Source organism: Pleurodeles waltl, chromosome 10 (assembly GCF_031143425.1).
Source record: "Pleurodeles waltl isolate 20211129_DDA chromosome 10, aPleWal1.hap1.20221129, whole genome shotgun sequence".
NCBI classification, from domain to species: Eukaryota; Metazoa; Chordata; class Amphibia; order Caudata; family Salamandridae; genus Pleurodeles; species Pleurodeles waltl.
In genome coordinates this window covers 652,054,724-652,081,527 of record NC_090449.1, presented here as the reverse complement: position 1 = coordinate 652,081,527, position 26,804 = coordinate 652,054,724, and the positions used below count along the sequence as shown (strand labels likewise).

Genomic DNA, 26,804 nt, shown 5'->3' with positions numbered 1-26,804 from the left:
TCGAGGATTTGCCTGAAAGAGCCATACTTATTGTGAATGAGGAAGTATATGAAGTTGACACCTTTTCCCTGGTGCTGGTGGGGCACTGGATCTATGGCTCCTTTGAGTAGGAGCACCTGAACCTCCTCCTGCAGTAACATGAGATGTTCTGGGCGTAGTGTACCAGCAAGGTGGGATCTTTGGTGGGGGTGAGATAAGCTATAGGCACTAGTTACGCTTGATCTTGGTTAGCATCCATTGGTCTGTGGTGATCTCTTTGCAGGAGTAAAGAAATTGCCCTTCTCCCCTTCTCCCCTTCACCCCCGACAGATGTTGTGTGATCAGGAATGCGTGGCACTGGTAAGGGCTTTCACATTAAACTAGTTCATCCCCCCTTTTCAGATATGGGTTAGGGAGGTGATTTAAGAGCCCCTCCGTCTCCTCCCAGCGAGCTCTAATGTAGCAAGAGAAGAGAACTAAGAATAGACAATGTGTCTATGTTAAGCAGCACCTTCTTGGCAGCAGAGATCTGCATGCTCTCCTGGTCAGGAAATGGGGCGTCATCCGTGGCTTGGGCTGCTGCCCATTTCCCTAGAATCTTTCTCTACAATCTAGTGATAACAAGGGAGCCTGATGAGACATGACATGTGCTGTAGAGTGGGTCAGAGAAGGTGGACCTATATTTCTTCTCTATGAGAGGTGTAACTATAGAGGACTTAACTGGGTCCCTAAAAATCTTAAGGAGAGCGCTGCCACCAAAAAAATCAGTCTCCTGGGGGGGGGGGGGGGGGGGGGAGTGCTGTAATGGGAGCAAGTCACAAGGGGGTGACAGAGGTCCACCTTCTGGTAGGAGGCACCACATTGAATAACGCTGTGGTGCCATCTGGCAGGGAGGCTTTAACAGGGAGTTGTTCTACATCTGGGTGTGTCTGAAGGTCCACATCATAATCCTCCCAAGGTTCTCTTGAGAGGATGGGATATAATGGGGTTAAGTCCTCAGCTGGAGAATAGGATGGCCCATGTCATACTAGGACTTCTGTGACCCCAGAGGAGAAGGCATAGGAGGCTGAGGTGGTGGTGTAGGGAGAAGGGAGAGCTTTTTGGCCTCTTCGCAAGGAGCCTACAGTAGGGGGGCTTCCTTGATAGCAAGTCTGCACTTCTTTGCAGGTTCTTCTCTGAAGTAAAGGTTGTCCAGTGCCTCATGCTGTGACAGTGGTTTTGGCATCAAAGACAGCTGCTTCGGCACTGATGGTGATTTTGGTCTCAAGCGTGGATCTGGCTTCGAAAGTTCAGCGCAAAAGTGTGTCTGCAAACTCGAGGCTGGATGAGGGTCGAGGCTCATTGGAAGAGTCTTTCCCTGGCTCCATGGTCTTGGTTCAGTGACGACCAGTGCTCAGAGGTGGTGGTGCCGGTGGCTAGTGCACAGAGATCAACAGCTTTCCCCCGGAGGGGCGGTGCACAGCTTTTATGTACAGACGCGTCTGAACTTTGAAAGGCTCTTGAGTATCTCATTTGGGGTACTGATGCAGAGTTTTCTTGTTGCGGAAACCTGAGCAGGAGTTACAGCAGTTCTCATTGTGCTCTAGCGAGAGGCAAATAGTGCAGATGTCATGGAGACCGGTCAAGGGGTACTCTGAATGGCACTGTGGGCATCTTCTGAAGGGTGTCTGTTCCCTCACCTCAAAAGTGTCTTTATTTCCCGATGGACTACTGGAGCATCCAGTGGCTCAGAGAGCCTTAAGGGCCCAGTCGCCTGACGATAGGCTTGAGGAGCGAAATAGATGCCTTAAGAAGGAATAAGTGAATCAAAGTCTTCCTGTCATGGGAAGGAAGGCAACAAACCATGAGGCCATGATGGGAACGGCCAATATTATCCAGACCCAGAACAATGCTGTTTCCTGTCCGCCATTGAGCTGTGACCATGTGCATCTATCCAAATTACTCAAAAGACTTCCTTGACGAAAAACAATTTGCAATCATACAAGCCCAACACTAGATGGGAGGATTATTCACAGCATGTTTATCTACAGTCACACGTGCTATGGACATGTAATAATCAACTCTTCTCCAAGACTGTCGGGGCAAGGGAGGGCTGGCATGCACTAACAAATCTCCTAGGCAATAAAAAATTATAACATACATAGTTTTACACTTTCCATTTAGTCCAGAGTTTAATACCCAACATCAAATGAACTATGAACCATGAGCAGTGGCTCTGTAAACAATTTAGGGATCTGTGCACATACTACGTAGTGGATACTGCAAACTAGGTGTCTAACAACGGAGGATAGCAGCTGGAAGGCCTGCATCAATAACTCCATAGAGGCGGTGTGGCAAATGCAGATCCTTGGTTCGATTCAGCTAGAAGTACAAGGTGCCTCAGGTATACAAGCTGTGCAAGGTTTAAGACACGGAAAATGACTGTTACCTTCTATGGAACAGGAAGAGCTTTTATCAGACTTAAGTAGAATTGCCGCTAGAACTAACAAAACGTGGGGGAAAGACACTTCCTGACCCAACCACAAGAGAGCAGAACTACACAGAGGATTTGGAGGGTTGTTAATGAGGCATCACAGAGGGCTACTCCCATTTTCAAATCTTCAACTGATACTGTTCTGATAGCAGTGGACTTTCTGCTCCGGCCAAATGGTCACCAATGGAGCCAAGATTGCGCTAAAGACATCAGGGGCAGCAATAACATCAAAAGGTGATATAATTTGGTGGCAGGTCTGGCCTCCCAACATGAAGCAGTTACTTCCTGTGTCCCTCCTGCAGTAGTAGGCTGACCCTTTTAGGCAGCTGCTGGCTCCTTTGCCAGAGCCAGCATCTTGATCTTCTGCAGGAGGAGGAACGAGATTTTGATAATAACGATCTAGCATGGGGCAGAGCACTCTTCTCTTTTGCCTTGTAAGGAACTAGTGACAATTTTCTTTCTCCATTTATGGAGATGGGGCCTTGCCTTCCCTGAAGTACGTCTTTGGAGATGGTGCAGCAAAGTGCAGAGGGTGGCAAACGATTTCAGCTGTTGCTGGAAAAGGAGACTTGTTCTTGTCTCTGAAATGCATTCTCCTAAACTGTCCCTTTCCTGAGAAAAATGGCAGCTCAAGCTGGGGACTTGGAGCAAAAATATTCCTGAGCCTTGAAAGACAGACGACCTTTGGGGGCTGGAAGATTAGGGGCCGGATAGCGGTGAAAGACACAGCAGCACTGCTTGGATGGCACTCATCCATCAAGAGTCTGAAGAAGATGTCAATGACCTTTTCATGGTACTCTAGATTCAGATCCAGGTAATGACAGCCAAAGTATGGACAGACAACAGTACACAGACTGACTGGTGTGCCTATGAGGTCCTTGAATATCAACATTGTCTGTTGAGCAGCTTATTTTCCAAGACTGAACATGAGCCTTTACCCAATGGAGGCAGTCTGGAATCAAGTAAAAGGGCTGGATGGATTTAACCATGACTAGAAAAGGCCCAAGGCAGGACAAGATAGTGTTTGCATTGAAGTGTGTCAGGAGAAATAATCAGGCATACATATTAGCACTCTGCATCCTTGTCTACATCCTTGCCTATAAAGGAGGATGTTGCTTTAACCCTTCAGGAAAGCTGTGATCACCAATACTATTGTGGTTAAGAACACACTAGCAAAAATAATTAGAATTACTTGGGCGGCCTGCCGTTTATTGCCTTTTAACTAAGATGGAAAACCTTTGAAAAAGGACTTCATCAAATTTCCTTCCTCGGTCTGCTAGAGATCCAGACTCCTATGACCAGATGTGGCTTGATGGAAGAGGTAATCCAGCTACCAATGTATAGATAACCTTATTGTCCATGCAAGGATACTAACTCAAAGTGTTAGTTATGAGAGAAAATAAGATAGCACCTGGTAAGTTGGAGGCACTCATGGTCACTGATACCAGAGTTATGTCCAACTCCTCCAAGGCCCCTTCTTGAAAAGTACTCATTTGGAGATTGGTCCACAGGTGAACTGGTTTCTCAGGATGGCCCAGCAGGCTTATCTATCTAGAGAGTATCTATGGCAAGGTAGGGAATGGCAGCTAATCGAGACCTCTGTCAAGGAGATAGGGGCTGTGCCTTGGCCTGGATGGAAAATGTTACTTACCCAGTAGACATCTGTTTGTGGCATGTAGTGGTGTAGATTCACATGTTATGCTTAAGTCTGCCATCTAGTGTTGGGCTTGGAGTGTTACAAGTTGTTTTTCTTCTAAGAAGGTTTTCAAGTCACAGGATCAAGGGACTCCTCCTCTCTGTAATACCTCGCATGAGCATTGAGTTCTTTGTTAGATTGTTTTCCAGCAGGAGGCTGAAGTAAAAAGTGTATAAGTGTGTATGTACATATATAGGAAAGAAAGGAGATGTCCATGCAATGTATATACATATTTGCAATATATAGTACTACAACAGCCACAGGCTTCTAGGGAGGAGGGAGGGAGCATGTGAATCTACAGCACTACATGCCACAAACAGATGTCTACTGGGTAAGTAACATTTTCCATTCAATGACTTGTAGCTGTAGATACATATGCTTTGCATAGACTGGAAAGCAGTCTCCTCCCAAAATAAGCGGTGGCTAGCCTGTAGGAGTTGGAATAGTTTGAAATAGTGTTCTAAGCACTGCCTGTCCAACATTTGCTTTTTGGCGAGATAACATATCCACACAGTAGTGTTTAGTAAATATGTGTGGTGAAGACCAAGTGACTGCTTTACATATGTCTGCCACTGGTATATTCCCCAAGAATGCAATTTAAGCTCATTTTTTACTAGTGGAATGTGCTTTAGGAGTTACTGGTAACTGTATTTTGGCTTTAAGACAGCAAGTCTGAATACACTTCACTATCCATCTGGCTAATCCATGTGTTGAAATAGGATTACCTTTGAAAGGCTGTTGAAAAGCAACAAGGACTTGATTGGATTTTCTGAAATCTTTTGTTCTGTCTATATAGTACGAGAGTTATTTTAACACTGAGGATGTGAGGAGCTCTTTCAGCAACTGAATCTGGCTGTGAAAAGACTGGCAATTCCACTGACTAATATGAAAAGGTGAAACCACTTTTGGTAGGAATTTTGGATTTGTCCTAAGAACTATTTTGTTTTTGTGAATTTGAAAGAAAGGTTCATTTAAAGTGAATGCTTGAATTTCACTAACTCTTCTTAAAGAAGTGATTGCTACTAAAAAGGCAACCTTCCATGATAAGACGGCAAGAATGCATGGGTTCAAATGGTGGCCCGATAAGTGTTGTGAGTACAGTGTTAAGATTCCACACCGGTGCTGGTGGAGCTCAAGGCGGAATAACACTTTTAAGACCCTCCATAAAAGCCTTTATAACAGTAATCCTAAACAGGGAAGTGTATGGTCTGTTTTGGAGGTAAGCAGCTGTTACTGTTAAATGTATATAGAGGAGAATGAGAGGTTTGTTTTTTGTAAGTGTAGCACATAGCAAACAATATCCTGTATTGAAGCTTTAAGTGGGTCAATATTTTTAGGCTTCAATAGTAGAATATCCATACATTCAGATGGAAGTTGTAAGTAGCCAAACTCTATGACTTCAGGAGTCAAATCACCAGGTTGAATATGCTGGGACTTGGACGTCTGACTTGACCTCTCTTGAGTCAAGAGATCTGGTCTGTTTGCTAGTTTGTGATGTGGTACTACAGACAGATCCAACAGTGTTGTGGTACCAATGCGGAAGTGTCGACATGGGAGCCATGAGTATCATGGTGAGCGAGGTTGGTTTCATCTTTTTGATCAGAAATGGAATTAGTGGGAGAAGTGGAAAAGCATAAGCAAATATCCTGGACCAATTGATCCATACAACACTGACATTGGATTGAGGGTGTCGGTACCTGGATGTTAAGTTTTGTCATTTTGCGTTTTCTCTTGTGGCGAAAAGGTCTGTGTCCCCCACATTTGGAACTATTGTCGAATCACATGTGGGTGAATCTCCCATTCGTGTACTTGTTGTTGTGTCCTGCTTAAGAGGTCCGCTAGTTGATTGTGTATCCCTGGAATATACTCTGTCAGTAATTGAATCGGATTGTGAATTGCCCATTTCCAAATTGTCTGTGCTAAAAGATGTCCCATTCCCCCTGTATAGTGAGGTTGCTGAGATGAGGTCCCCAACCTATCACTGATTCATCTGTTGTGATTGTAGTTTTTGGTACAGGGTCCTGAAAGGGCTGCCCCTTTGTTAGATTGGTGTAATTCCACCATTTCAGAGAGGGGTGAGTCTGGCGGTCCAACACTAGATCCTGAATTTGACCCTGTTCCTGAGACCATTGTTGAGAATAGTCTCATGTGCAGTCTCGCATTGGGTACTATTTCTATGCATGAAGCCATCATTCCCAGCAGTTTCATCAATAACTTTACTGTATATGTGTGGTTGTATTGTAGTCGAGATGCGAGATGGTGAAATGCTTGAATCCTCACTGGGTTTGGATATGCTAATCCTAAATGAGTGCCTAGAACTGCTGCCAGAGATGGTATATTGAGAGTGTGTTGTTGACAAATTTTAACTGTATTGGCCTTTATGAGTCAGTCGTCCAGATATAGGAAGACATGTATGTGTTGTCTTCTGAGGAATGCTGCACCCACCGCTAAGCATTTGGTGAACACCCTTAGTGCTGTTACCCCGAATTGTAGCACCTTGAATTGGTAGTGCTTCCCTGCTATAACAAATCTTAGATACTTTCATGCTGGATATATGGGTATGTGGAAATAAGCATCCTTGAGGTCTAATGCGGTCACGTAATCAAGTTTTTGTAGTAGGGGAATGATATCTTGTAGAGTGACCATATGAAAGTGTTCTGAAAGGATGTACAGATTGAGGGGTCTGAGATCTAAAATTGGTATGAGAGTACCATCTTTCTTTGGTATGAGGAAATTTAGTGAATATACTCTGGACCCCTGTTGGGATATAGGTACTATCTCTATGGCTCCTTTGAGTAGTAGAGATTGTACTTCCTGTTTTAAAAAAGTGAGATGCTCCCGAGTGAGTCTGTGTGAACAAGGGGGGGATGTTTGATGGAGTAGAGATGAGCTCTAGACAATAGCTATGTTGGATAATTGATAAAACCCATTGATCTGTGATGTTGTGCCATTGTGGGTAAAATTTTGCCAGTCTTCCTCCCACAGGAGAGGTATGCTCTGTAGGGATTTTTAAGAAGTCAATGTTTTGTTGCGGTGGAGGAACCTCTGGGTGCGGCTGATTTAGATCTCTTCGCCTATAATTAGATCCTTTGTAAGAGCCAGTGCCCCTAGTTGGCCAGGTGTATAATGCACCCACAGCTTTAGCTGTCTCCAGGTCTCATGTAAGTTTACCAATTGTGGTACTAACCTCTGACCCAAATAGATGTTCTTTATCAAAGGGCATGTTTAATACTGCTTGCTGTATCTGACTTAAATCCTGAGGCTCCTAGCCATGCATGTCTCCTAATGATTATGCTGGTGTTGACTTCCCTTGCTGCTGCATCTGTAGCGCGTCTAATTGCGTTGTTAGAAATAGCCTGTCCTTCTGCTACTATTTCTTGTCCCCTTTTTTGATGTTCCAGTGGAAGATATTTTAACAAGTCTTCATCTGGTCCCAATGAGCCCTGACATACCTTGCTAGGAGTGCTTGGGAGTTTGAAATATTCCAGTGGTTAGCAGCTTGAGTAGCAACTCTTTTCCCCGCTGCATCAAATTTCCAACTTTCTTTGTCTGGAGGAAAAGCATCTCCTGTAGACTGGTTATTGGCTCTTTTTCTTGCTGCACCTACCACTATGGAATTAGGCGGTACTTGTGTCCTTATAAAAACTGGATCAGAGGGTGCAGGTTTATATATTTTTAATCCACCCTGGGTGTAATAATTCTTGCTTTCACAGGTTCTTTAAAAATTGTCTAAGCATAACTGGAAGCATAGGGACACACCGATATTCTTTATGAGCAGATGTTGGAGTGTTAAATAGAAAGCCATCCTCAATAGGATCTGCACGTAACAGGATTTTATGATATGCAGCTGCTCTAGCTATAACTTGATAATAAGCAGTGGTATCTTTAGGGGGAAATGATCTTGCTGGGTATACATCTGGATCATTCGGGAGAATGGGATCTATATCATATATATCCCATGGGTCTACCTCTTGTTGGGGATCAATTGGGTCATCTGTATGTGGTGATGTGCATGATTCCTGTGTAGAAAACTGTGCTGAGTGTGTAGGTGAAGGTGGTGGTGGTGGGGTAGCAGGAAGGATACAAGGATGTAGTGGTGAAGGCTGAGGCTGTTGGATTGCCTTTTTTTCTCCTTCTGTTTAGAAACCTTAATAGGTGGAGGCACAGCATCCAAAGTCTCTTGAAATGTCAGTTTTCTTTTTATTGTTGGAGGAGAAGAGGCTATGATCCTTCCTGTTTCTTTGTGGATACGAGTTTGCACTGTTTAGCATCCATAACCTCTAATATAGGTTGCATCTCTGGTGACTCCTCAGTAGCTGGAGAGTGTTTACTACTGGCCGCTTTCGATTCCGAAGGTTTGGATACAGAATGTTTGGCTCGAACTGAAAATGTCAGCTCCGAAAGTGAGGTTAATTTTTTCGGCTCTGAGGTGGAAATGTCTGATTTTCATCTTGTTACCAAAACAGATGTGGCAGGTTGTTTGGTATATGCCAAAAGCACTTTGGTCTTTTCTTTTGGTGCCGAACCAGAGGGCTGGTCACCCAAAACTAATTTTTGGGTCCGACAATGGTTTGAAGGCAGTGGAAGATTAAATACCGATGCAGGAGTCTTTTTGATAGTATTTGTTTGGTGTGACAAGGCTGGTGTACTGTAGGAAAGTACCATCTTGCCTGGCATGTTACCCCCATTTTTCACTGTATATATGTTGTTTTAGTTGTATGTGTCACTGGGACCCTGGTAACCCAGGGCCCCAGTGCTCATAAGTGTGCCTGTATGTGTTACCTGTGTAGTGACTAACTGTCTCACTGAGGCTCTGCTAATCAGAACCTCAGTGGTTATGCTCTCTCATTTCTTTCCAAATTGTCACTAACAGGCTAGTGACCAATTTTACCAATTTACATTGGCTTACTGGAACACCCTTATAATTCCCTAGTATATGGTACTGAGGTACCCAGGGTATTGGGGTTCCAGGAGATCCCTATGGGCTGCAGCATTTCTTTTGCCACCCATAGGGAGCTCTGACAATTCTTACACAGGCCTGCCACTGCAGCCTGAGTGAAATAACGTCCACGTTATTTCACAGCCATTTTACACTGCACTTAAGTAACTTATAAGTCACCTATATGTCTAACCTTTACCTGGTAAAGGTTAGGTGCAAAGTTACTTAGTGTGAGGGCACCCTGGCACTAGCCAAGGTGCCCCCACATTGTTCAGAGCCAATTCACTGAACTTTGTGAGTGCGGGGACACCATTACACGCGTGCACTACATATAGGTCACTACCTATATGTAGCTTCACCATGGTAACTCCGAATATGGCCATGTAACATGTCTATGATCATGGAATTGCCCCCTCTATGCCATCCTGGCATTGTTGGTACAATTCCATGATCCCAGTGGTCTGTAGCACAGACCCTGGTACTGCCAGACTGCCCTTCCTGGGGTTTCTCTGCAGCTGCTGCTGCTGCCAACCCCTCAGACAGGCAGCTGCCCTCCTGGGGTCCAGCCAGGCCTGGCCCAGGATGGCAGAACAAAGAACTTCCTCTGAGAGAGGGTGTGACACCCTCTCCCTTTGGAAAATGGTGTGAAGGCAGGGGAGGAGTAGCCTCCCCCAGCCTCTGGAAATGCTTTGTTGGGCACAGATGTGCCCAATTCTGCATAAGCCAGTCTACACCGGTTCAGGGACCCCTTAGCCCCTGCTCTGGCGCGAAACTGGACAAAGGAAAGGGGAGTGACCACTCCCCTGACCTGCACCTCCCCTGGGAGGTGTCCAGAGCTCCTCCAGTGTGCTCCAGACCTCTGCCATCTTGGAAACAGAGGTGCTGCTGGCACACTGGACTGCTCTGAGTGGCCAGTGCCACCAGGTGACGTCAGAGACTCCTGCTGATAGGCTCCTTCAGGTGTTAGTAGCCTTTCCTCTCTCCTAGGTAGCCAAACCCTCTTTTCTGGCTATTTAGGGTCTCTGTCTCTGGGGAAACTTTAGATAACGAATGCATGAGCTCAGCCGAGTTCCTCTGCATCTCCCTCTTCACCTTCTGATAAGGAATCGACCGCTGACCGCGCTGGAAGCCTGCAAACCTGCAACATAGTAGCAAAGACGACTACTGCAACTCTGTAACGCTGATCCTGCCGCCTTCTCGACTGTTTTCCTGCTTGTGCATGCTGTGGGGGTAGCCTGCCTCCTCTCTGCACCAGAAGCTCCGAAGAAATCTCCCGTGGGTCGACGGAATCTTCCCCCTGCAACCGCAGGCACCAAAAAGCTGCATCTCCGGTCCCTTGGGTCTCCTCTCAGCACGACGAGCGAGGTCCCTCGAATCCAGCGACACCGTCCAAGTGACCCCCACAGTCCAGTGACTCTTCAGCCCAAGTTTGGTGGAGGTAAGTCCTTGCCTCACCTCGCTGGGCTGCATTGCTGGGAACCGCGACTTTGCAAGCTTCTCCGGCCCCTGTGCACTTCCGGCGGAAATCCTGTGTGCACAGCCAAGCCTGGGTCCACGGCACTCTAACCTGTATTGCACGACTTTCTAAGTTGGTCTCCGGCGACGTGGGACTCCTGTGTGCAACTTCGGCGAGCACCGTTTCACGCATCCTCGTAGTGCCTGTTTCTGGCATTTCTCCGGGTGCTACCTGCTTCAGTGAGGGCTCCTTGTCTTGCTCGACGTCCCCTCTCTCTGCAGGTCCAATTTGCGACCTCCTGGTCCCTCCTGGGCCCCAGCAGCGTCCAAAAACGCCAAACGCACGATTTGCGTGTAGCAAGGCTTGTTGGCGTCCATCCGGCGGGAAAACACTTCTGCACGACTCTCCAAGGCGTGGGGGATCCATCCTCCAAAGGGGAAGTCTCTAGCCCTTGTCGTTCCTGCAGTATTCACAGTTCTTCAGCCTAGTAAGAGCTTCTTTGCACCAACCGCTGGCATTTCTTGGGCATCTGCCCATCTCCGAGCTGCTTGTGACTTTTGGACTTGGTCCCCTTGTTCCACAGGTACCTTCAGACAGGAATCCATCGTTGTTGCATTGCTGATTTGTGTTTTCCTTGCATTCTCCCTCTAACACGACTATTTTGTCCTTAGGGGAACTTTGGTGCACTTTGCACTCACTTTTCAGGGTCTTGGGGAGGGTTATTTTTCTAACTCTCACTATTTTCTAATAGTCCCAGCGACCCTCTACAAGGTCACATAGGTTTGGGGTCCATTCGTGGTTCACATTCCACTTTTGGAGTATATGGTTTGTGTTGCCCCTATCCCTATGTTTCCCCATTGCATCCTATTGTAACTATACATTGTTTGCACTGTTTTCTAAGACTATACTGCATATTTTTGCTATTGTGTATATATATCTTGTGTATATTTCCTATCCTCTCACTGAGGGTACACTCTAAGATACTTTGGCATATTGTCATAAAAATAAAGTACCTTTATTTTTAGTATAACTGTGTATTGTGTTTTCTTATGATATTGTGCAGATGACACTCAGTGGTACTGTAGTAGCTTCACACGTCTCCTAGTTCAGCCTGAGCTGCTTTGCTAAGCTACCATTATCTATCAGCCTAAGCTGCTAGACACCCTATACACTAATAAGGGATAACTGGGCCTGGTGCAAGGTGCAAGTACCCCTTGGTACTCACTACAAGCCAGTCCAGCCTCCTACATTGGTTGTGCAGTGGTGGGATAAGTGCTTTGAGACTACTTACCACTCTTGTCATTGTACTTTTCATAAGAGAAAAATATACAAAACAAGGTCAGTGTATATACACATAGCCAAAAAGTTTTGCATTTCCTCTTTTCACTCTTTTCTAAGTGCTGAAAAGTACTTCTAAACTTTCAAAAAGTTCTTAAAAGTTTAAAAAGTTTTTTCTGTCTTTCCAAAAAGTTCTGAAAACTTTTTTTTCTCTTTATCTATCACTTTAACTCTCTCTAAAAATGTCTGGCACAGGCCAAAAAGTTGAACTGTCCAAACTTGCATATGATCACCTTAGCTGGAAAGGAGCAAGGAGTCTCTGCATAGAGAGAGGTTTGAGTGTAGGGAAGAATCCTTCCTTAGAACTGTTAATTAATATGCTTAGAGTACAGGATAAGGCCATAAGTGCCCAATCTGTAGAAAAAGTAGCTAATGGTTCTCAATCTGATCCAGGGACTCCCCCAGGAAAAGGTTCAGGAAAGAAACTTCTCAGCCTGCCCATTACTAGACAGTCTAGCATAGTTGGTACAGAGGTTGAATCACATCATACTGATGATGTGCTCTCACATTATACTGGTAGCCAAGCTGTTAGGGTGCCCTCTGTAAGGGACAGGTCTCCTTCTGTTCATTCCCATCATACCTCTGTATCTAGAAATGTCCCTCCCACCCACCCTGATGACAGATTGTTGGAAAGGGAGCTCAATAGATTGAGAGTGGAGCAAACCAGACTGAAGCTCAAGAAGCAACAGCTGGATTTGGATAGACAGTCTTTAGAAATAGAGAGGGAAAGACAGAAAATGGGTTTAGATACCCATGGTGGCAGCAGCAGTATTCCCCATAGTCATCCTGCAAAAGAGCATGATTCCAGGAATCTGCATAAGATAGTTCCCCCTTACAAGGAGGGGGATGACATTAACAAGTGGTTTGCTGCACTTGAGAGGGCCTGTGCTGTACAGGATGTCCCTCAAAGGCAGTGGGCTGCTATCCTATGGCTATCATTTACTGGAAAAGGTAGGGATAGGCTCCTTACTGTAAAAGAAAATGATGCTAACAATTTCCAAGTTCTTAAGAATGCACTCCTGGATGGTTATGGCTTAACCACTGAACAGTACAGGATCAAGTTCAGAGATACCAAAAAGGAGTCTTCACAAGACTGGGTTGATTTCATTGACCAGGCAGTGAAGGCCTTGGAGGGGTGGTTACATGGCAGTAAAGTTACTGATTATGACAGCCTGTATAACTTAATCCTGAGAGAGCATATTCTTAATAATTGTGTGTCTGATTTGTTGCACCAGTACTTGGTGGACTCTGATCTGACCTCTCCCCAAGAATTGGGAAAGAAGGCAGACAAATGGGTCAGAACAAGAGTGAACAGAAAAGTTCATACAGGGGGTGACAAAGATGGCAACAAAAAGAAGGATGGTAAGTCTTCTGACAAGGGTGGGGACAAATCTAAAAATGAGTCTTCATCAGGCCCACAAAAACACTCTGGTGGGGGTGGTGGGCCCAAACCTTCCTCTAATCAGAACAAGGAAAGGAAACCATGGTGCTATTTATGTAAGATAAAAGGCCATTGGACAACAGATCCCAGTTGTCCAAAGAAAGGCACCACAGCTCCTACCACTACAACCCCTACTGCTACACCTAGTGTCCCTACTAATAGCAGTGGTGGTGGGAGCAAACCAACTAATAGCCAATCCAAGGGAGTAGCTGGGCTCACTTTTGGTAATTTAGTTGGGGTTGGTCTGATTAGGGAGACCACAGAGGCTACTTTAGTCTCTGAAGGGGCTATTGACTTAGCCACTTTGGTTGCTTGCCCCCATAACTTGGAGAAGTACAAGCAACTAACCCTAATAAATGGTGTTGAGGTCCAGGCCTACAGGGACACAGGTGCCAGTGTCACAATGGTGATTGAGAAACTGGTGCACCCTGAACAACACATACTTGGACACCAGTACCAAGTAACCGATGCTCACAACATAACACAAAGCCACCCCATGGCTGTTGTAAATCTCAACTGGGGGGGGGTATCTGGTCCAAAGAAAGTTGTGGTAGCTTCAGATTTACCTGTAGACTGTCTATTAGGGAACGATTTGGAGACATCAGCTTGGTCAGATGTGGAGTTGGAGGCCCATGCAGCAATGCTGGGCATCCCAGGGCATATTTTTGCTTTGACAAGGGCTCAGGCCAAAAAGCAAAAAGGACAGGGAAGCTTGGATCCTGGAACAATGGACCAAGTGCTCCCTAAAGCTAGGGCTAGTAGAAGCAAACCACTTCCTACTATCCCTCCCTCTACAGTGGATTCTACTTCTGAGGAAGAAGAATTCCCTCCCTGTGCAGAACCTACACCAGAGGAGCTGGAAGCAGACACTGCTGAGCTTTTGGGTGAAGGGGGGCCTGCCAGAGAGGAGCTGAGTGTGGCACAGCAAACCTGTCCCACATTAGAGGGTCTCAGACAGCAAGCTGTCAAACAGGCTAATGGGGATGTCAGTGACTCACACAGAGTTTACTGGGAGGACAACCTCTTGTACACTGAGCAAAGGGATCCTAAACCTGGAGCTGCCAGGAGATTAGTGATTCCTCAGGAGTACAGAAAGTTCCTCCTAACACTGGCACATGACATTCCCTTAGCTGGACACCTGGGTCAAATGAAAACTTGGGACAGATTGGTACCACTGTTTCATTGGCCTAGGATGTCTGAGGACACAAAAGATTTTTGTAAGTCCTGTGAAACCTGTCAAGCCAGTGGCAAGACAGGTGGCACTCCAAAGGCACCCCTTATCCCACTGCCTGTGGTTGGGGTTCCCTTTGAAAGGGTAGGGGTTGACATAGTTGGCCCCCTTGACCCTCCTACTGCTTCAGGCAATAGGTTTATCTTGGTGGTAGTGGACCATGCCACAAGATATCCTGAAGCTATTCCTTTAAGGACCACTACAGCTCCTGCAGTGGCAAAGGCCCTCCTGGGAATATTTTCCAGGGTGGGCTTCCCAAAGGAAGTAGTATCAGACAGAGGAAGCAATTTCATGTCTGCATACTTAAAGGCCATGTGGAAGGAGTGTGGTGTAACTTACAAGTTCACAACACCCTATCATCCACAAACAAATGGACTGGTGGAGAGATTTAATAAAACTCTCAAAGGCATGATTATGGGACTCCCTGAAAAACTCCGCAGGAGATGGGATATCCTTCTACCATGCCTCCTTTTTGCCTACAGGGAGGTACCCCAGAAAGGAGTGGGCTTCAGCCCCTTTGAACTTCTTTTTGGACACCCTGTTAGGGGTCCACTCACACTTGTAAAGGAGGGTTGGGAACAACCTTTAAAAGCTCCTAAGCAGGATATTGTGGACTATGTACTTGGCCTCAGATCAAGGATGGCTGAGTACATGAAAAAGGCCAGTAAAAACCTTCAGGCCAGCCAAGAGCTCCAGAAGCAATGGCATGATCAGAAGGCTGTTTTGGTTCAGTACCAACCAGGGCAGAAAGTGTGGGTCTTGGAGCCTGTGGCCCCAAGAGCACTCCAAGATAAATGGAGTGGTCCACACACAATTGTTGAAAAGAAGGGTGAAGTCACCTACTTGGTTGACTTAGGCACTGCCAGGAGTCCCCTTAGGGTGCTCCATGTCAACCGCCTGAAACCCTACTATGACAGGGCTGATCTCACCCTGCTCATGGCAACAGATGAGGGACAGGAAGAAGACAGTGATCCTCTACCTGATCTCTTCTCTTCCACAGAACAAGATGCTCTTGTGGAAGGGGTAGTTTTGGCTGATTGTCTTACTGCTGAGCAGAAAGATAATTGCATAAATCTCCTAGGACAATTTTCAGAACTCTTCTCCATTGTGCCAGGCACCACTTCTTGGTGTGAGCACACTATAGATACTGGAGACAGTTTACCTGTCAAAAGTAAGATCTATAGGCAGCCTGACCATGTCAGGGACTGCATAAAGCAAGAAGTTCAGAAGATGTTGGAACTAGGAGTGGTTGAGCACTCTGACAGTCCATGGGCTTCTCCTGTGGTACTGGTACCAAAACCCAATTCTAAAGATGGAAAGAAGGAAATGAGGTTTTGTGTAGACTATAGAGGTCTCAACTTGGTAACCAAAACAGATGCTCACCCTATACCCAGGGCAGATGAGCTAATAGATACACTGGCATCTGCCAAGTATCTAAGCACTTTTGATTTGACTGCAGGGTATTGGCAGATCAAAATGTCAGAAGATGCTAAACCTAAGACTGCATTTTCTACCATTGGAGGACATTACCAGTTTACTGTAATGCCTTTTGGTTTGAAAAATGCACCTGCCACTTTTCAGAGGTTGGTGAACACAGTCCTGCAAGGGCTGGAAGCTTTCAGTGCAGCATATTTGGATGATATAGCTGTCTTTAGCTCCAGCTGGGATGATCACCTGGTCCACCTTTGGAAAGTTTTGGAGGCCCTGCAAAAGGCAGGCCTCACTATCAAGGCTTCAAAGTGCCAGATAGGGCAGGGTAAAGTGGTTTATCTGGGACACCTTGTTGGTGGGGAACAGATTGCACCACTTCAGGGGAAAATCCAAACTATTATTGATTGGATTCCCCCTACCACTCAGACTCAGGTGAGAGCCTTCCTAGGCCTCACTGGGTATTACAGGAGGTTCATTAAGAACTATGGCTCCATTGCAGCCCCTCTTAATGACCTCACATCCAAGAAAATGCCTAAAAAGGTATTATGGACAGCAAACTGTCAGAAAGCTTTTGAGGAGCTGAAGCAGGCCATGTGCTCTGCACCTGTCCTGAAAAGCCCTTGTTACTCTAAAAAATTCTATGTCCAAACTGATGCATCTGAATTAGGAGTAGGGGCAGTCCTATCACAACTTAATTCTGAGGGCCAGGATCAACCTGTTGCTTTTATTAGTAGAAGGTTGACCCCTAGAGAAAAGCGTTGGTCTGCCATTGAGAGGGAGGCCTTTGCTGTGGTCTGGGCTCTGAAGAAGTTGAGGCCATACCTGTTTGGCACTCACTTCATTGTTCAGACAGACCACAAACCTCTACTTTGGCTAAAACAAATGAAAGGTGAAAATCCTAAATTGTTGAGGTGGTCCATATCCCTACAGGGAATGGACTATACAGTGGAACATAGACCTGGGAGTAGCCACTCCAATGCAGATGGACTCTCCAGATATTTCCACTTAGACAATGAAGACTCATCAGGTAATGGCTAGTCTTATTGTCCTTCGTTTGGGGGGGGGTTGTGTAGGAAAGTACCATCTTGCCTGGCATGTTACCCCCATTTTTCACTGTATATATGTTGTTTTAGTTGTATGTGTCACTGGGACCCTGGTAACCCAGGGCCCCAGTGCTCATAAGTGTGCCTGTATGTGTTACCTGTGTAGTGACTAACTGTCTCACTGAGGCTCTGCTAATCAGAACCTCAGTGGTTATGCTCTCTCATTTCTTTCCAAATTGTCACTAACAGGCTAGTGACCAATTTTACCAATTTACATTGGCTTACTGGAACACCCTTATAATTCCCTAGTATATGGTACTGAGGTACCCAGGGTATTGGGGTTCCAGGAGATCCCTATGGGCTGCAGCATTTCTTTTGCCACCCATAGGGAGCTCTGACAATTCTTACACAGGCCTGCCACTGCAGCCTGAGTGAAATAACGTCCACGTTATTTCACAGCCATTTTACACTGCACTTAAGTAACTTATAAGTCACCTATATGTCTAACCTTTACCTGGTAAAGGTTAGGTGCAAAGTTACTTAGTGTGAGGGCACCCTGGCACTAGCCAAGGTGCCCCCACATTGTTCAGAGCCAATTCACTGAACTTTGTGAGTGCGGGGACACCATTACACGCGTGCACTACATATAGGTCACTACCTATATGTAGCTTCACCATGGTAACTCCGAATATGGCCATGTAACATGTCTATGATCATGGAATTGCCCCCTCTATGCCATCCTGGCATTGTTGGTACAATTCCATGATCCCAGTGGTCTGTAGCACAGACCCTGGTACTGCCAGACTGCCCTTCCTGGGGTTTCTCTGCAGCTGCTGCTGCTGCCAACCCCTCAGACAGGCAGCTGCCCTCCTGGGGTCCAGCCAGGCCTGGCCCAGGATGGCAGAACAAAGAACTTCCTCTGAGAGAGGGTGTGACACCCTCTCCCTTTGGAAAATGGTGTGAAGGCAGGGGAGGAGTAGCCTCCCCCAGCCTCTGGAAATGCTTTGTTGGGCACAGATGTGCCCAATTCTGCATAAGCCAGTCTACACCGGTTCAGGGACCCCTTAGCCCCTGCTCTGGCGCGAAACTGGACAAAGGAAAGGGGAGTGACCACTCCCCTGACCTGCACCTCCCCTGGGAGGTGTCCAGAGCTCCTCCAGTGTGCTCCAGACCTCTGCCATCTTGGAAACAGAGGTGCTGCTGGCACACTGGACTGCTCTGAGTGGCCAGTGCCACCAGGTGACGTCAGAGACTCCTGCTGATAGGCTCCTTCAGGTGTTAGTAGCCTTTCCTCTCTCCTAGGTAGCCAAACCCTCTTTTCTGGCTATTTAGGGTCTCTGTCTCTGGGGAAACTTTAGATAACGAATGCATGAGCTCAGCCGAGTTCCTCTGCATCTCCCTCTTCACCTTCTGATAAGGAATCGACCGCTGACCGCGCTGGAAGCCTGCAAACCTGCAACATAGTAGCAAAGACGACTACTGCAACTCTGTAACGCTGATCCTGCCGCCTTCTCGACTGTTTTCCTGCTTGTGCATGCTGTGGGGGTAGCCTGCCTCCTCTCTGCACCAGAAGCTCCGAAGAAATCTCCCGTGGGTCGACGGAATCTTCCCCCTGCAACCGCAGGCACCAAAAAGCTGCATCTCCGGTCCCTTGGGTCTCCTCTCAGCACGACGAGCGAGGTCCCTCGAATCCAGCGACACCGTCCAAGTGACCCCCACAGTCCAGTGACTCTTCAGCCCAAGTTTGGTGGAGGTAAGTCCTTGCCTCACCTCGCTGGGCTGCATTGCTGGGAACCGCGACTTTGCAAGCTTCTCCGGCCCCTGTGCACTTCCGGCGGAAATCCTGTGTGCACAGCCAAGCCTGGGTCCACGGCACTCTAACCTGTATTGCACGACTTTCTAAGTTGGTCTCCGGCGACGTGGGACTCCTGTGTGCAACTTCGGCGAGCACCGTTTCACGCATCCTCGTAGTGCCTGTTTCTGGCATTTCTCCGGGTGCTACCTGCTTCAGTGAGGGCTCCTTGTCTTGCTCGACGTCCCCTCTCTCTGCAGGTCCAATTTGCGACCTCCTGGTCCCTCCTGGGCCCCAGCAGCGTCCAAAAACGCCAAACGCACGATTTGCGTGTAGCAAGGCTTGTTGGCGTCCATCCGGCGGGAAAACACTTCTGCACGACTCTCCAAGGCGTGGGGGATCCATCCTCCAAAGGGGAAGTCTCTAGCCCTTGTCGTTCCTGCAGTATTCACAGTTCTTCAGCCTAGTAAGAGCTTCTTTGCACCAACCGCTGGCATTTCTTGGGCATCTGCCCATCTCCGAGCTGCTTGTGACTTTTGGACTTGGTCCCCTTGTTCCACAGGTACCTTCAGACAGGAATCCATCGTTGTTGCATTGCTGATTTGTGTTTTCCTTGCATTCTCCCTCTAACACGACTATTTTGTCCTTAGGGGAACTTTGGTGCACTTTGCACTCACTTTTCAGGGTCTTGGGGAGGGTTATTTTTCTAACTCTCACTATTTTCTAATAGTCCCAGCGACCCTCTACAAGGTCACATAGGTTTGGGGTCCATTCGTGGTTCACATTCCACTTTTGGAGTATATGGTTTGTGTTGCCCCTATCCCTATGTTTCCCCATTGCATCCTATTGTAACTATACATTGTTTGCACTGTTTTCTAAGACTATACTGCATATTTTTGCTATTGTGTATATATATCTTGTGTATATTTCCTATCCTCTCACTGAGGGTACACTCTAAGATACTTTGGCATATTGTCATAAAAATAAAGTACCTTTATTTTTAGTATAACTGTGTATTGTGTTTTCTTATGATATTGTGCAGATGACACTCAGTGGTACTGTAGTAGCTTCACACGTCTCCTAGTTCAGCCTGAGCTGCTTTGCTAAGCTACCATTATCTATCAGCCTAAGCTGCTAGACACCCTATACACTAATAAGGGATAACTGGGCCTGGTGCAAGGTGCAAGTACCCCTTGGTACTCACTACAAGCCAGTCCAGCCTCCTACATGTACCTACGTACTGCGTTGGTGGTATAGATTGGCTGTCGACATCAGTGTTTTGGTCTGAATCTGCAATGGAAACAGCTACACGCTGTCCTACTTCTTCTGGCGCGAATTAATCTCCGAAGATTTCTGGTGTGTGTTCTGACAACTTGGACGCCATCTCCATTCGACACACCCTTCAGTCCTGAAGAGTCTTTCTGGACCTGAATGATCTACAAACGTCGCAGTTTTCTTCTCTGTGTTCTGGACACAGTCCAAGATTACACACCCAATGCAGATCGGTGTAGAGAAATTTGCTGTGGGGAACAGACCAAAATGGAGTCTGTTCCATCAGCCTAACATTGTTCGATTACAACGTGTCGAGGTAGGCCCCAAAAAAGCAAGGTCACCCCTAAGGGCTTGCAATCAACCCAGACGACTGCAAATGGATCGACTATTCGAGTGAAAAAACTTGATCAAAACTATACCGACGTTTATAGAAAGTTAGAGGAAAGTTCAGAAGATACCGAACCAAGATGTACCAGAGCAAGAAAGAACACGTCCAAACCAGACGGTGGAAAGAAAAGAATCTAACAAAGGACTCGATGCCCATTTGCATTATTACCGAGAGAAGAAGTCACTCGATCCCGTGACTCGAAAACCTTCACAGAAGAAAAACAACTTGTAACACTCCGAGTCCAACACTAGATGGCGGACTTATGCAAAGCATGTGAATCTGCAGCTACACATGCCATCGAACCTATAGCACCAAGGGCTACACTAGGGTCTGCAAGTTAAGCAATGAGATAATGAAACTGCACTGGAATTTGTTAACCACATACTATAGTGCACCATCAGAGTCAGGCCAGCCATTTGAATACCACTGGGCTCTTCTCAACCATAGAAGCTGCCCAATGTTTACTTTGTGGGGAATAAAATGAATCCATGCCTAAAGCTCTGCTCAGAAGTCCATGGCCGGTGCTATTTATCCTCATCACACAGAACACCAATGCTGCATAGTTTTGTTTCCACCACAGTCCTCTTTGACTTATTATGAGACACTCCCTACCCTGTTATCTCGCTTATGCCGGTCCCGGTTTTCCCCCTTTGTGATAGTTTTTCCATCTTTCTCTTCCTCTTCTTTTCCTATCTAAATGTTTTTCTTTCTCTTGCCCTTGGAATATATCTGATGAGGACAAATAAGTGCTGGTCCCACCAAAATACGTGCCGGTGGGCCCCACCGGCAACCACTGGCTCAAATTAAACACTGAGTTTTTCATGGAGCAAACAAAAATTCTGTCCCCTCAACATGCACCATTCAAGAGAGAGAAGAAATACATTCCTCAACTCCTAATGATTACTCAGGCATCCTTGTGCTGCTCAACCTTGATTTATTATGACGGCTTCCCCTGACATAAAGACTTGATCACGGGTGGTACTGCATCACCACCAATATTAATCAAGCTGAGTTCAGAAAGTGAACGAGTAATAAAGATGCTTTAAACTGTGTGTTCATCTTGTCACATTTGTCAAAGACAGAGAACAAATATTAGACTACAGCATCTGACCAATTGCTGCTTATTCGGAAATTGGAGTGTATTTGTATTTCTTTGAAGCAAAGTGGGAGGATTTTGTATAAGTGGTCTAGTCGACATCCTGCAGGGGTACAGGAAACTAAAGGAACAGCTGTAACATGTCAGTTTTTTCCTAACACACAACATTTAAGTTTCGGGAAAATAACTATACACATTTCTAGTTATATCAGCACTTAGAAAAGTACAAATGAAGCACTTTTTTGTAATTTTGAAGTGTAATAGAAACAAAGGTTTTATTAGGATCAAAACAAGACACTTCAAATGGTGATGCGGAAGTGATAAATATTAATTGAAACCCGATTTCCACACATTAATGTTTTTGCGCTATGTAGTTTTACCAGTAAAACTGCATGTCTATGCAAAGTTAGTGGCTATTTCAAGGGAAAATGTGTGGCCTGTAAATGACAGCATGCTTATACAAGTGCTCCAAAATGCACCATCAGCTACATACCACACCCTTCGCATTCTCCGACTTAATGAGCAAGGAAGATTTGCTACACTTTTTTGTATGATGTTTGGATTATACACAATCCCTATGAGCTTAGTGATACATTAATGACAGCACCCCACTCTAATAAATGTTCTGGCACCAATGTGAGCTGTAGGTCTTCTTGTCAGGCTCTGAGCCTACTGAAATGGTGGACACACCATAAATTAATTCATAACATATGTTTTAACTGCTCTTTTTTTGGTGTGGAGGAAAAGTGATTAAACTGCAAAATGGGGTTTCTTATTTAAAAACAAAAAAAGGCTAATTCAAATAGATAGGCAATTGAAAATTTAGGTTTAGCTACATCTACTGCTGACATTTTCAAGAAAAATCTTAAGTACATTTTCGGTAAAGAAAAAAAAGACATTTCAAAATAACACTACTTAGAACATTTTGACCAATCATAATTGAATGTTAGCACATGATGCAAAATAATTCATACCTTGTACAGGAGTTGCAACAGAGCCTTTAAAGTGTGGATTAATATGTATATTTTTTGGTTGAGAAGATGTGGAATTGGTCTTGTTCACTCTTGAAGATTCTGTTTTAGGTTGCAAAGGAGATGAGTGACGGGGGCGTGGCATAGGTAGCAGAGGCTGTATAGCATGTTGCTGGAAAAGGCTCCGTATTGGTTGCTGAAAAAAAGAAAAACATGTAAACAGAAGCAATTTATTTTATTATTATTTTTTTGCCACTACCGGCAAGCAAGCTTCCTTGTTCTTCCAACTTTGGGAGAAACTGAATTCACTTAAAACATACAGTGAATTAACCTGAGATTACACAATCTGATAAAAGAGGAATTGGGACTAGTAAATAGATTACTTGAATCTAAAGACTGGATCAATTCACTAGACCTGATCCTGACACTGACACTTACGCCTGCATAAAAAAAAAAAAGGTGTGTTTTTTTTATTTTTTTAAATCCAACAATTCAGAGCATTATTTTAATGTAACAAATATCCTGTGGAATTCCCACATACTATTTCAAGAATAAAATCATAAAAACCATGTATAAAATTGCCACATGAAAATATTAAATGTGGAACATGGCAACTAGGAAAAAAATTACACCACTTGCCAATTTAGCAATTCAAGCTTCAAGTCTATCCATAGCATTGCTTATTAACACCCAACTCATAAGGGATTTCAGCAGATTACAATGATGGTGCACTGTAACTGTAGTTGCAATATATTGCATACATCTCACGTTTGCCATTTCTTGAAGTAGATCTTTATATTGCACGTCCTACATTTCTAAGCAATACACATACAGGGGATACGTTTTAACCATTTATTGGAACTCAATTTACACACCTGAGATCAAAATTTCAAGTCGACACTTCAAACTGGAAAATAGTATATTAAAAAAGTAGCAATCCAGTAAGTTAAGGTATTTCACTTAAGTGATTCCAAAACTCGTAACATAAAGCTAGAAGTCAGTTACTATTGAAGCAAACAAAGCTGATGCTTGAATAAAAAGAAAAACATCTCTGTGCTAGAAATAGCTATTTAAAACATTTCTGTTGGAAACAAATGTTTCAGTATTTAGACCCCCACCCCACCGAGCAATATCTCAACTCCCTCCCACAAACATCCACCCCTCTCTCACTCCCCCTGCTCTTGACCCACCACCAAACTCTTGAGGAACAAATGCTCGGGAGAAAAACTGCAATCAGCATACAAGTTTTGGGAAAGTGTTACTGGAGTATTCTGGCTTTGTAACTTGTGGCCTGTTATGGGGTTCATGTCAATCACCACTGCAAAAATAGAAATTTCGACATAAATTGGGAATTATATGCAGTGCAATAATTATTGGGACCCTTAAGTAACACCCCCCAGACACATTTCATAAGGAAAACACTGGTGAATTATATTTGTTGAAAATGCCCCAAAACATTAAAATATGCAGATTTTGGCGTAGTAAATACCATAAGTGCATGGTATGCCTCAGGACACAAACTTGGAATACAAGGCATTTATACCTCATCGCAGGATAACAGTATTTGCTGGATGTGGTAAAAATGATCCTAGTTTCTCACAACTCTGAATCAGACCCTAAGGATGAGAAGGGTGGCATACATTAAGTACTGAATATTTCATTGTAACACTAAAGAACAAGTTGCTCACCTTTGGTAACGTGTTATCTGGTAGAGACTTTCTCTAGCCACAGATTCTTTACCTAGGTATTATCCCCAAGAATGACACTCGGTCAGGACATTTTTCGTGAGCAGTACCCTGCTTGGCAGTAGGTCCCATCGTTCGGCTCTGCATGCTGACTTTAGCGCCATCCATGCCATAAGTGACATGTAAAATGCCTATTTAGGCATCACACCAGCGTGCTGACGTCAGTTTCTTTTGGCGACATTCCACGCCATTAAGAACACTGACCACTAGTGTGGAAAAATAGGGCCCTGAAAGGGGAAAGCCTTGTCCCTAGAAATCCGTTTGCAGAGCAGGCAGGATGGGAGGGTTGGTACGGAATCTGCATCTGAATAGTCTCTACCAGACAAGGCTTAAGTGAAGGTAAGTAACTAGTTCATCTGATAAAGACTTACAGCAGCAGATTCCTTACCTTAAAACAGATTCACACTAAAATGTCCTGCAGAACCGAAAGGGTAAAATAACTATCCCTACAGACCTGACGGTCCAGGCAGTAGTGCTTGGTAAACCTGTGCAGAGAGGCTCATGTTACCCCCTATGAGATGTCCATGTACAAAACTCCACATGCTAATGCAGTAGTTGCAGCCTTTGCTCTGGTGGGATGAGCACACAAACTCTCAGGGCGGCTGCTTTTTGGCCAATGCGTAGCAGATTTTAAAACATAACATGATCCAGTGGAAGATGGTCTGTTCCTAACAGCCTTTCCCTTCTTTGCTCTGACAAACCAGAAAGAGTTGGTCATCCACCTGGAACTCTTTTGTGCGGTCAAGGTAGAACAACAATCTTTTTTTTGGGTCCAGCCAGTGAAGTTGGTCTTCTTCCTTTGATGGATGCTGCAGAGGGTACAAAGGAGGCACAGTGATGGGATTTCCCCACAAGAAAGAGTAACAACTTTTGGCAGAAAGGAAGCTCTAGTGAGAAGAACTAGCTTGTCTAGATAGATGTTCTGGTATGGAGGCTTGGATGAAAAGACCTGAAGATCACTTACCATCTATCAGAAAAAAAGAAAATGGCAGGTAGGGACAAATTCAAACCTCAATTGTACGAACAGTTATTAATTCTGTTACTCCTCAATTAATTTCTTTCATTATTTATTTCAAAAAATTGTTTTAGTAAAAAAGGATCTATGATTGTCTAATACAAAACTTAATACATATTACAAGAATACATAAGACATTACTCACAATAATCACAAATAACCCGCAGTGAAAATAAACCAACCAAAATTGATACCCTACACATTTGAGTAGTGGTCACTATTGCATAACTTCGCTTGTGATCCACTTTTATTAACTAAGGCAATGGGCTTTTCATGCACTTTAATATCAACGTATTGTGTATTTCTTTCACACAGGCGTGATGTAGTGCATTTTTCAGTCTTTACAATATAGTCCGTTTATTTGGCAAGCCCAATGCACTTGCAATAAAATGAAGTCAACGCGTTTCGGCCTACTGATTTAGGGCCTCATCAGGACTGAAGAAGGGTAATCATAGTTTTGTAGAAGAACACGCCAAGGACACCCAATCACTGTTATTGTGTCTCTTCCTCAAGCGTTTCGCCAAGCTGATATTGCTTATTTAGAACGAAGTCAACCAGCGAGGCTCATACCGACCACCGGGTACGGCGTGTCCCGGTAGCACTTTCTTTTTCGGCACGGCGAGGAAGACACAATAACAGTGATTGGGTGTCCTTGGCGTGTTCTTCTACAAAACTATGATTACCCTTCTTCAGTCCTGATGAGGCCCTAAATCAGTAGGCCGAAAAGCGTTGACTTCATTTTATTGCAAGTGCATTGGGCTTGCCAAATAAACGGACTATATTGTAAAGACTGAAAAATGCACTACATCACACCTGTGTGAAAGAAATACACAATACGTTGATATTAAAGGTCATGAAAAGCCCATTGCCTTAGTTAATAAAAGTGGATCACAAGCGAAGTTATGCAATAGTGACCACTACTAAAATGTGTAGGGTATCAATTTTGGTTGGTTTATTTTCACTGCGGGTTATTTGTGATTATTGTGAGTAATGTCTTATGTATTAAGTTTTGTATTAGACAATCATAGATCCTTTTTTACTAAAAAAAAAATTTGAAATAAATAATGAAAGAAATTAATTGAGGAGTAACAGAATTAATAACTGTTCGTACAATTGAGGTTTGAATTTGTCCCTACCTGCCATTTTCTTTTTTTCTGACTGTTGTATTTACCCTGGGCAGGCTAGGGTTATAGGGTTCCCCCTGTTTTCTCGTAGATCACTTACCATCTAAGCAGATATTTGTGCCACAAGACAGGCCATCTTCATGGTAAGTAGCCTGAGAGGACAATTGTGCAATGGCTCAAAGGGTAGAAACACATTAGGAAAGTTAAGACCAGATTAAGGTCCCACTGAAGCACGATGAAGTTGAAAATGTGTTGTAAACCCTTCAGGAACCTACGCACAACAGGTGATTTGAAGAGGGATGGCTGATCTGGGTACTGCAGAAAAGCTGAGGTGGCAGAAAGAAAGCCCTTTAGGGTGCCCAGAGCAGTGCCCT

At 44.9% G+C, this 26,804-nt stretch overlaps 1 protein-coding gene across 2 annotated transcripts in view; it reads right to left on the bottom strand.

Moving 5' to 3' along the window:
• RBM33 (RNA binding motif protein 33) overlaps positions 1 to 26,804 on the bottom strand; it is a 739,069-nt gene that overhangs the window by 475,175 nt on the left and 237,090 nt on the right. For both annotated transcript variants that reach the window (XM_069211143.1, XM_069211144.1), the window contains exon 9: positions 22,550 to 22,742. In XM_069211143.1, the coding sequence (XP_069067244.1) occupies positions 22,550 to 22,742 (193 nt within the window). The remainder of the gene's footprint in view (positions 1 to 22,549; positions 22,743 to 26,804) is intronic.